Raw genomic sequence first — 12,077 nt, 5'->3', positions numbered from 1 at the left:
ATGTAGTAATAATAGACAGGCCCAGTGACCTGTGCCTGTAATGTCTGCACTTGGCTGATGGAAGAAGAGTACAAATTTGAGCTCAGCCGGGCTATACAGTGAGAATTCATCTCAAAAGAATTGCGACCATGAGACTAGATGGGAAGGAGGCGGGAGACAATGGCAAGTTCTTTAGCTGTCTGGGAGGGCCCTTAGGAAAGAAGATACATCAAAGACATGGTATACAATGTAACACAGCGGAGATCCGTCCTTCGAGATCCTTTAGAAAAGAAACTCTTTACAAGCTTCTCCTTAAAAGTTACAATGTTCCACTGGATGGCTCTTCAAAGACATACTTAATAGTCACTGTTTGCATAATTATATGTGTCTAATTTCATTATTGTTTTGAAAATGTAGTCCTGAGTATCTCTCTGCATAAATCCATTTTCAAAGTTGACTTTAATAATTTGGGTGCAAGTAGCACTGTGTTCTTAGTTTGTCAAACATATTGTGCTAGCCTTAGATGATTTGTTATATGTGATAAATAGGCAGATGCTACTTGATATTTTTTGGCCATTAATTATTATGGTGTGTGGTGGGGGGATCCTTCTGCAGAGACACCTAGAGTTACACACACAGATTCCCCCATGGTCCAGGAAGTCCGGGAATGTGCCCTGAGACAGGGTGCTTACACCTGTTTTGTGGGTTCTTCAATGACTTCGATTGGGAAGGGGACTTAGTGGACATGTGGGAGCATTTGGTGTTCCCTATCTGTAAATCCATTGTACATATGTGTGTGTACATATCTTGGTATGTATATGTATAGCTATGTGTGTATGTACATGCAAGTAATACATAGAAAATTTTGTGCATATAAGTGTGCAATATATACATACACACACACACACACACATTCTAAAGACCATTGCCATAATTACCCCCGATTAGTGTTTTTTTTCACTTTTTCAATCTTGCTGTTTTATTTCGAACCCCCCCACAGACAGACAATACATAAAGGATAGAGAGGCAGTGGAGAAGCTTCAGGAGCCTCTGCTCGATGTGCTACAAAAACTGTGCAAGATCTACCAGCCTGAGAACCCTCAGCATTTTGCCTGCCTCCTGGGTCGCCTGACAGAACTCCGGACATTCAACCATCACCACGCTGAGATGCTGATGTCTTGGAGGGTGAATGACCACAAGTTCACCCCACTCCTCTGTGAGATCTGGGATGTGCAGTGAAGGACACAGGGAGGGGCTAGCTCCTTGTCCTCCTCAGAGCAGCAACCCGGTATTGGACTTCCCTTCTTTCATTTGTACCGGGTCTCACTCAAGAATCTCAATGAATATTTATGTAGCAATTATACAATTCCCACAACTGTAAATACGGGCTCCATAGAATTGCTTCCCTTACACTGTATTTTACAAAGCCTTGGGAAACCCCATTGACACGCCCTTTTTGCCTCATTAAATCAATTGTTACTTCAATTTTGTCAACTGAGCTAGGGACAGCCTCGTTTTATCCTCCATGCGGCAACATTATATATATATTTTATTAAAGAGCTGTTTTCAACTGAGACAATAAACTGAACATAATGCCAAGAGACTTCTCCTTTGGAAAAGAAAATTGACGAGTATCTCTTTAAGTGATGATGGAAATCTTACTGAGTTGGAGGGCAGGTAATTTCCAGAAAGTAAACTCTTACAATAGAAACGTAATGCTTCCATCCCTGAAGAAGCCATTTTGGGATAACCTCATCATTCAGGAAGTTATTGATTTTTCTGCATAAAATATTCCCTGAAGCAACCCCACCCTCAAGGCAGTCGGGGTCTTGAGATCGCATTTACAAACAGAGCATGCAAATAACTCTTGGAAATGCTCTCTGTGCCTTTAGCTCGCACAGCCCTCCCCGCCCCGCCCCCATTGTTTTCACTCCTGCAGCTGGGTGCACAGCTGTTATATACTTCCCCAAAGCAGGAATTGGTTCATTTCCTTCCTTCATTATTCAACGGTGGCAGTCTTCTCCCTCTTCTCCTTTGCCCAATACAATGAAGCACCTTCTGTTAGTAATGAGCCGAAATCTCCCCTTTCTCCTGAAGTTAGCCCAAATGGAGCTTGCTTGAGTAAGCAAAGAGCCTACAGAGAAATACAAAACAATGCTAGAATCCAAAGTGCGCCTCTTGGATTCTATCTGATACCGCAAGGAAAGTCCTCTTTTAATGCAGAATTCTGCTAAACTCCCTCTATGCAGTATATGGACATGGACAAGGCTGGGAGGGGGTCGCCAAGGTACACAGTGTAAAAGTACAATGGGCTAACACAGAAACCTGAGAAATCCCTGGGTGGAGGTGAAATCTCCCCTGGGATTCAAAGAATAGCTCCCTAGTCTACGGGCCAGGGGAGCGCAATGTGAAGGAAGGGACAGAGACAAAGGAAGATGGAGACTAAACAAATTCTCTAAAAGACCGGAATTTGGTGGAAATGGCTGAATACGCCAATGGAAAATGCAAACAGCAGAGTCTCTTGGTTAGAAGAGTTTAGCTGGTCAGTGAAGACTGGAAACATGCAGGCCCACCAGAAGAGAGAGAGAGAGCGTTAAGACTGAAGTAAACTTCTGAATGCTTGAAAGGGAAGATTCGGTTGGGGAGGAAGCAGAGTGTGGTTTGGTGTCTCAGGATCGCAGGCAACACATGGGGGAAGTGGTGGGAAGTGGGAACCCGTGGGCACTGCCATCATCCTGTTGGTCTGGATGTACTGAAGAGGTTAGAAGCTCGCGGTAGTTATGCTTACCATGTGGGAAAGTCATCGTGATGCTGTAAGAGACACACTGTTCCCGGTGCCAGGCACAGCTTCAGAACTCAGGGATAGCAGACAGATAGCCCTGCCTTGTTCCTGGTTGTAACAGGATTGCTTTGAGTTTGTCCTCCGTTTGGAATAATTTGTCATGTAGCGCTTCTCTCTCATATTGAGGAGTTTACCTTCCAGTCCTACCCAACCTTGGACTTTTACCATGAAAGCATTTTGTCAAAGGCTTCCCCCACCCCCACCCTTCCAGCTACTGAGATGATCATGTCATATTTGTCTTTAAGTCTGTTTTTATGATTTATTATTTTTATTGGTTTCACATGTTGAACCAACCCTGTATCATTCAGTGGTGAGGGAAGAGGAACATCTCTTAATACTCATAGCAAGCTTCCTTTAACCACATCTAAGCTATGTTATGAAATTGACTCTCAGTGGGTCCCTAGATAGCTTCAGGATGGTCCAACCATGTGGTTAAAGGACTAGAATTCTCTGTCTACACCCTAGCTTCAAGGGATTGGGGAATGGGGATCTGATTTCAACACCAAAAGCCAATGATTGAATAAATCATGTCTGTGCAGTACAGTCTCCATAGCCCTGCTCCCAATAATGAGATTTGGAAAACTCGGTTGGTGGCCATACTGGGGTGGTTCGGAGGGTAGCAGGCTGGGAAAGGGAATGTGGATGCTCCTTGTTACCCATATCCTATACATCCCTTTGATTTGGCTGTTTTGGAGTGAATGCTAGGTCTGAGCATGAGGTGTCTACCGCAGGCTCGTTTGAACTCTTGGGGTCTCCCCAGTGGTGATGACTCTGGGAGGTCATAAGAACTTTAGAACATGGGCCTCCCTGGTGGAGGCAGGCCACTGTCCAGATCTGGGCTAGCACTCTGCTTCCTGAACTGCACAGCAAGCTCCCGCAGCCATGGACCGAGCCTCTCCAGCCACCAGGCTTTCGTCAGTGCCGTGAGCTGTGCCACATAGACACTCTCTTCTTTCTTCAGGGGCTTCTGTCGGGAACTTTGCCTCAGCAGATTAAGGGCATGGGACTGACTAATTAGTAACAGAGCAGCTTCCTTTGAGCTTTTCTAAAGAATCACTAAACCTGAAGAGGGGGGATGCAGAAACTGGCAATTTAGAGCTGATTGGTCAGAATCTGGGGATTAACTTAGTTTAGGCCTTAGTTGTCATTTGAAGAGAGAGAGGAGGCCGATGGGACTGGGCCCTTCGCCTGTTCATCTACACTAAATCAAGATAATCATCACAGGGTGGGGGCAAGGATGTAGTTCAGTGGTAGAGGGTGCCTGACTTGTTACTCAGCGGGCTCAGTTTGCTCCCCAGCACTGCCAAAAGACACCATCGGAATTGAACTACAGCCACCTGACGTCAGAAGTGGATAAAATCCACACACCCAGTGTTAAGCACTCTGAGTAGAAGTAGTTCACTAGTGGATTTTTTTATTCTATTTACATGAGTACACTGGAGCTGATTTCAGACACAAAAGAAGAGGAAATCCGGTCCCATTACAGATGGTTGTGAGCCACCATGTAGTTGCTGGGAATTGAACTCAGGGCCTCTGGAAGAGCAGTCAGTGCTTCACTGCTGAGCCCTCTCTCCAGCCCTCACTAGTGGATTTTTAAGGGGAGGTAAAAACAACTTTAGGTATTTTTCTCATTTCTAGTCCCTCCCGTCCTTGACAGGTTTGTCTAACATTGCCTTGATAAATCTATATTTACTCTGTTTAAAAAAGAGTCTGGATGTGGTGGTGCATGCTGGGCCAATAGTCCCAGCACTCTGTCGTGTCAGGGGCAGGTAGGTGGATCCCTGTGACCTCAAGACCAGCATGGTCTGCGTACTGTGTTTCAGGCCAGTCAGGACTCCATGGAGAGAACTTGTCTGCCAAAGAGCAAGCAAGCAGACAAACAGTTAATCCAAAGGGACTGGATCAACGGCTTAGTAGTAAGAGTATGTACTACCCAGCACCCATATTGGGCAGCTTACGGCCACCTGTAACTCCAGCTCCAGGGAATCCTGGGCCTTTTGCGTCTGTGAGCACCTACATTCATGTATGTGCACATTCTCTCTCTCTCTCTCTCTCTCTCTCTCTCTCTCTCTCTCTCTCTCTCTCTCTCTCTGTGTGTGTGTGTGTGTGTCTGTGTGTCTTTCTGTCTGTCTCTCTGTCTCTCTGTCTCTCTCTCTCTGTGTCTCTCTCTCTCTCTTTCTCTCTGTGTGTGTCTCTCTCTCCCTCTCTCTCTCTTTTAAAAAAGTTATCTAACAGTCCGACAATCACCTGGAAGGGAAAACTGTCAGTTCCAGAAACATTGAGAGACACAGTGCATCTAAAGACGACGAGCGAGGAGAAGAACGGACACTCATGCCCAGAAGCCCTTCCATTTTTGCAACAGTTCAAGCTCTTCACTGCCAAGCCAACCCAATTTCCGAGTTCTAATTTAAAAAAGTGACTTTGGCTGAGTTCTACCCTTTTGATCACCTTTTTGTGAGACCAGCCCAAATCCTAAACCCGCTTACCTAGACACTGAGGATGGCTCTACTTCTGGACACCCACCTCCTCCACCCTCTGCAGCTGCTGGCAGTTTCCACTGCTACACCTGTCTGCTCTCTTGGCCTCTCCTCAGACAGCATGAGTTTCCTCTCAGCCAACTCCCTCCAGACAGCTGCTGTTTGTTTTCTTAATTGCAAACCCCAATAAAAGTAGTCTTGGCTTTCCCTCTTGGTCTGTTTGTAAATTCTTTTATCTGTGAATCTATGAATCTGTACAAGGAACACCTTATAAAAGACTGGGGAGAACATGTATGCCCGCCCACTGAAATTGAGTTTGTCTGTGTGTAGGGAACCTTGAACTCAGCTCAGGACTGCTAAGACCAAGTTCTCAGCACAAAGGAGATTGATTTGCCCCTGAGGGACAGAGGGCAGGGATAAGGGACAAAGACAAGAGATAGAGAGCAAAAGAGAGGGGAAGGGAACAAGGGAGAAGGAGAAGGGGTATTTGTTCTGGGGGACAAAGGGCTATCTCTGGATAGAGAGGAGAAAGGCGGGGCCCATAGGCAAATGAAAGTTTATAAGGGTAAAGGGGGTAACCCCCGGGTTAGGAAGAGGTGTTTAATTTTAATTGGGCATGTTAATTAGGTGAGCCAAAGGAAACTTTGTTTGCTGGACTTCACTACTTTGATAGCTGGACCTTGGTGGTCAGCCTCAGGAAGAGGAAGTGGCCAAATAAGGGAATAGACCTCAGTGGCTAGCTCTATGTCACCTAACAGTTTTCTTTAGGAAGGCAGAGGGAGTGGGGAGAAGGGCAAGGCCTGCTAGAGCCACAAACCCCAATGGGCTAGTGTCCCTTCACTGTGTGGCTGGCTTCGGGCTTCGGAATATAAGCGGAAGTGATGATATCAGCTCAGAGCCTAGGCCACTGGAGACCGGCGTGTCTCTGCTCTGCACATCCAATATCTGTCATCTGCCACAAAGAGAGCTTGCCCTGGATGTCAGTATGACTCAGAATGGGAGAGAGAAGGAGTGCACCTTGACCCAAGTCCACAGCCTGAAGCAACACACACCCAACATTCCAGCCTGGTTAGTGAAAACCTCTAACCAAGATGCATTATGTCACTCTTTTTCCAGAAGCTAATGAAGTTGACCGTTTCCCAGAAAGAAAGAAAACAACAACAAAACCCCCAGCTACTGGATTTTGTTGTTGTTCAGACCTGTCCACCCCATTCGCTTCCCTCTCTGGGGAAGGAGAGCTAATTCCCAATAGGCTACATTGTATATGCTCATAGGGAAACCTCTGGTTTCTTTGCAAAGTCAGTTGTGTCAAATGATGTTGTCCTGAAGCAGACACAGGTGAAAGGGTGTTTTGCTTTAGCAGATGCGTGAAGAGACTCATGGAGAAGGAATATAAATATCACCCCACAGACAGTGGGAGAGAGCATCAGTTTGCTTTGCTCGGCCTTACTATTCCTCATGAAGGACACGCACACATCAGTTTGCTTTACAATGCTGAGCTCTTTGTGGTGAGGCCTTAGAGAGATTCTCTCCAAAGAACTTTTGTGAGACTCCTATGGCTTCTTGCTGCTTCCAGGGACCCCAGCCATGTGTGGTGACTGCCAAGAGGACTGGACTGCAGCTGCTGATTTGTATTTGGTGTTTGCTACCGGAGTGAACTGCTGATCTCCTGACAAACGTTGGACTCACCCCCCACCCCAAAGAACTATTTCTAAACAGGTCTGCTTCCCCTGTATCCATATAACCTTTCTTTTCTCCTACCTCGGGTGGGTGGTGGGCTAGAAGGGAGGCTAAAGCATTTAAGAACCCTTATTAAAAGTAGGTTTTGAAAAATGTAAGCCTACACACAGCTATACAGGTATTCACTCATTTGGTTTTGGTTTTTATATTTGAGTTTAAGTTGGGTCTACAGAAGTATAGAATCTGTGGGAAACATCTTGCACACCAAAAGGGAATCTGAGAGCAAGGCCAACACTCAAAGCAGTCAACAGAGATGAGATTCCGGTTGTCTCGATTGTGTTGTATTGCGGTGAAGGGACACCATGACCAAGGCAACTCTTAGAAAATAAATCACTGAATCGGTGGCTTACCTACAGTTCCAGAGGGTGAATTTTAGCATCATGGTGGGGAGCATGGGGGTTCACAGATTGGAATAATGCTGGAGAAGTAGCTGAGAGCTACATCCTGATCCTCAGGCAGAGAGAGACTGAGACAGACAGACAGACAGACATGAGCGTGCACGTGCACACACACACACACAGAGACAGACAGACAGACAGAGAGTCAGAGAGAGACAGAGAGAGAGCGTGAGCAAGCTGACATTAAAGACCACCCCAGCAATGCACCCAACACACCTTCTCCAACAAGGATACACCTACTCTAGCAAGGCCACACCTCCCGATTGGTCCAAATGGCTCACCATCTGGGGACTAAGTATGCAAATATATGAACCTATGGGGGAATTTTCACTCAAACCTCCACATTAGTGATATTATTTGAAATCTTAGATCATACTTTGCATGAAGTTAGAGAATTTTATCCTAAGACTAAACATTTGCTTGCTTCTTGAGTTTCTCTGACATGAGTTTGAAGATTTTTTTTCTATTACACATAAGTAAATGTGATGGAAACTGGATGATCCTTGGAAGATAAGCCAATTCATGAAAGTGCGGTTTTCCATAAGCACCTGTTAACATCAGTGACATTTATAAATGAAGCTGGAGACTGGGGGAGGGGTGCATTTTCATGCAGTTTTTGCTGCACAATTAGATTTTTATATCTCTGTTCAGATATAGATGGGTGTCTCCTAGAGTTTCAGCATCACTAGATGTTTGACAGCTTTAAACAGATTCTTTCTCAGAGGCAGAAATCTAAAGCAAGTTTCCAGCAGAGTCAAGCTCCCTCTAAAGACTCCACGAATACCTTCTCTTGAATCTCTCAGATCTTATAGCAGCACTTGGAGTTCCTTGGTTTGTGAAGGTATAACGCTAACCTCTTTTCCTTCCCTACCCAACTGTGCGTGCACGCACCTGTGCGTGCGTGTGTGTGTGTGTGTGTGTGTGTGTGTGTGTGTGTGTGTGTTTCTGTCTGTTGTAATAAACTCTAAGTGGGGCAAAAACCTACTTCCAAATAAAGTCATATTCTGAGGGCCCAGTGGGGATGAATTGGAGTGTACAATACTTAAGTCAGTACATTAGCCACAACGATTGCTATAAAAATCATACTGGTGAATTACTTATATAACACTTAAATAGTTATATTTATTAACATAAGTAGGTAGCATTCTTACAGTAGCACAAAGGTCAGTATTGTTTTTAGTGTATTTGGATCTCAGTTGCCCACCTGCTGAAGGTGTAATTTAACTGTGAACAAGTCAAGGTGTCTAACCCCCTGGGGATTTCACTCAATGCTCCACACAATACACGATCCAGCGCTGACACTAAATGTCAGAGCATTGCATCCAGTTCCAAAGTGCTGAAATGCAAACAAAAGGTCTGAAAAAACCAATTCGAAGCAAAGTGGAAACCACCCACAGTGTACTGTAAGGAACTGAAGCATCTTTGTAGGTCTGGAGAGAGATAATACCTTACTTCTGGATGACCGGATGTTTGGAGGATCCTCTGTATTTGAAAAAGCTTTCTAGCCAGACACTTAACTCCCTAATGTAAAGTAATTAAAAAACTCAGGCTTCCAAGCATGATGGGTACAGAAGTGGGACATACTTTTGGAACTGGGAAGTCAGAATGAATACATTGCTATCCGATGAAAGGGAGGGAACTGGTGTGCCCTCGGCACCCCCCACGTTACAGCTGTGCCAATTTCAATTAGAGAGACAACCTCTAACACGTGGCTATTAACCTAACCACCAATTAGAAAGCCCACACATGAAAGTAGATTATAGCTTATTGGATGGAAGCCTCAACTGCTAATTGCAGTGCTGAGATCAAGGTAGGTAAGCTGGTCAGTGTACTTAGGGCATGGAGTGATAATTAGGAACTAATGTGCATGTGACTTTGTGAATGAAGCAAGGGACGGCAGGCTTTAAGGGAAGTGGGAGAGAAGCGGGTTACACTGAAGGATCTAGAAGGGGGTTTATCGTCTAAATCCATACTTAACCACTGAGGGATAAGCTGAGGGGACTGACTTGGACAGATCTCCAGCCCCTGGAACATTGGCCACCACACTGTCCTATGTCGCATGTAATCAAATAGACAGGGGAATGAGAAGAAAGCAGGCCTTAAAGGAGCTGCTGCAAGGTTTCAGTAAGTGACTTAAAAATGCTAAGGGCTGTGCGTAGAGGGAGACCGCTTGCATTTCCACGGAGCACAGTTCCAGTTTTAAATTAATAGTATTCAAATATTTAGGCACAAGCAGTGACTCATCAAGATTTACATAGCCCAATTTACTTATTATTAATTAATTAAAACCTTTTTTGGTGCTGGGGACTTAGAGTTATCCTTAAGGTTTTATAGAGAAGTGCATGTCTTTTGATATTTAATTTAAAGCATCAAAATCTGGCTAAATAAGGAGGCATATAAATAGCCCCGTGATTTTTAAATAGAAATATTGGGAAACACAGGGTGATTTTAACAGACTCTGTAAATTTCTGCTGCTGCAGCAGTCAGCAGAGTTCTCAGATGGACTGCAATTAGGATGCAAAGAAACAGGAACAACTACAGGCTGATATCATCAAGTCCATTTGTCACGTTTGTCAATTTTTAATGATGGCCTTCTCCACTTAGAATCCCGGGAGAGCAGGATCCCTGGTGCTTAGGATAGAGCCTGACGCAGAGCATCTCTAATCCTTATCTTCCACTTAGATGGAGTGAAGTAGTTCCAGTCAACTCAGCTGTTATCGGAACATCTCTACCCCCATGCTTGGCTCCCACTTCAAACTGAATACACCCAGTGAAAAGGCACGCTGGTCCTCTACCGAGGCTTGTTTTTCCTGTATTCCTAAGACCAGTGCCACCACATAATAACCAAGACCAGATAAATCACGCTCTTAGGTCCTTCTAGACACTTCCTTCACACCCACCTTCTGAGCTACTTTAGGGAGTTGTCATTTTAGGTTGGTTTTTTTTTTTATGACAAACCATTCTGCTCACTTCTTTGAAATCCTTGAAAATGAACAAGTCCTCCCCTTAATAAAACAACAAGCAAATTTACTCATTCTATCTTTATATTCTTCTAATCATCTCACGGGCCTCCAGGAGGGCACCTACATTCCTCAGAATCTACCAGGCCTTCCTTCTTATACACATATTTTCAGACTGCTACTGCTGTCCCTCCAGGTCCAAACTTTGGCTATTCAAAACAACTACTTCCAGAACGTTCCATATATCTCCCAAGGTCCTGCATTTGTTGTGCCCCCTGCCTAGGAACCACTCTTTCACAGTAATGACTTCCTCTGTCAGATTCTTCCTGTACCTTCAAGATCCAACCACTTCCAAACCTCTGAGCAACTCCCTGCTTCGCAGACTTCCAATTTCATACCCCTCGACCGTTTGAAGACTGAGATTGTTTTGTTCGTTGTGAAAGCAACAGTGTGCTGTATTGTTTTCGTGAGAGACCAGGTTTCAGTTCAATACCCACATTTTAGAGATGGAGAAGCATGCACCTCTGAGGTGTCACGGCTTAAAAGGAACAGAAGCCGCAGGAATCTAAGAGCTTGAGCCAGAACGCAGAACCTCCAGGCTTTTAGCCAGTACTGATCAGAACACATCAAAAGGCCACTTTTGAAGTTAACTCACATCTATAACTACAGTGTAACAATCACAGGGTTACATTGTTGCTTTGACATCCAGATCTCCCCTCCCCCATGTTTCCTGAAGGAAAGGCCAACATCCTCTTTTGGCATCCAGGGTTGACTGCAGGGTTCCTCTCTCCCTCTTTCACTGAAAGGGGGTGGGGGTGGGCTCTGTCTGAAAGACTTCTGCTTAGGACAGGCCCCTGCTGGGTTGGTTTGTATTTCTGCCTATCCGGACGTGAGCAGATTTTGGGGTTGGAAGGAACTCAAACTCCTGGGAAGAGCAACATTCCAGGGCGCTCTGAAGCAGCTTTGAGAGGCGGGGTTGTATGAACCCCGGCGGCGGCGTATGCTCTCCTGAACGACGGGACAGATGGGAGGGGTTGTCGCTGCCCCTGACGGAGCAGAACGGACGCGGAGGGGACCTACGAATCCAGCGTGCGGTAGAAAGTCTCTGGAGGCAGGGCGCCCAGACCACGCCCCCCCGTTCTGATTGGCTCCTTCGAAACAGGCGGCAGCACTCGGCGGCGAACTGCGGCGGCGGCGGTTGGTCGCAGGCTTGCTGGCACGCACAGATCGAGCCCAAGTCGCCCCGCAGGGAGAAGTGGTCTCGCTCCCGGGCTGGTAAGTGATTTCCCTGTTGGATTTCTCTTTTCTTCCCGAACTTTCCGTCGCCTTCCCGGGTGTCCTGCGGCATCTTTGCAGCTCCTCAGCACGGGTTCCTACCCCTCCCTGCCCCCTAGTCTATAGAGTGAGTCCGAGTGGAGTTCAGGTGGGCTACAGAGCTGCAGGAGTCCCTGGAACTCTGCGATTGGCTGACTGAGGGAGCCGCGTGCTCTGATTAGCTCTTGGAGCTGTCACGATGAAGTTCAGCTCGCCTTCCTACACCTGCCCGCTCTGGTGGGTAAGAGGGGGCTGCAAGTGTGAGCTCGTCCGCGGGAGGGGCGCGAGGTAGAACCGCGATCGGTCCAGCTCTGAGACACAGGCTAGTGCGTGGTGACCCAGGTACCCTCCTGCCCAGCGCCCAGCC

General features: G+C 46.1%; 1 protein-coding gene across 4 annotated transcripts in view; it reads left to right on the top strand.

The window, feature by feature from the left end:
- Positions 1-1,477, top strand: part of Nr1h4 (nuclear receptor subfamily 1 group H member 4) — a 90,781-nt gene extending 89,304 nt beyond the window's left edge. For 3 of the 4 annotated variants that reach the window (XM_032911059.1, XM_032911064.1, XM_032911048.1), the window contains one exon: positions 980-1,473. In XM_032911059.1, the coding sequence (XP_032766950.1) occupies positions 980-1,218 (239 nt within the window). In that variant the 3' untranslated portion in view covers positions 1,219-1,473. Of the gene's footprint in view, positions 1-979 lie in introns of all 4 variants that reach the window. The other variant, XM_032911051.1, reaches the window with a different exon arrangement.
- Positions 1,478-12,077: the final 10,600 nt, after the last annotated feature.

The sequence above is a fragment of the Rattus rattus genome, chromosome 1, assembly GCF_011064425.1.
Source record: "Rattus rattus isolate New Zealand chromosome 1, Rrattus_CSIRO_v1, whole genome shotgun sequence".
Taxonomy (NCBI): Eukaryota; Metazoa; Chordata; class Mammalia; order Rodentia; family Muridae; genus Rattus; species Rattus rattus.
The sequence above is the reverse complement of the archived record's forward strand: the minus strand, read 5'-3'. Positions and strand labels throughout refer to the sequence as shown.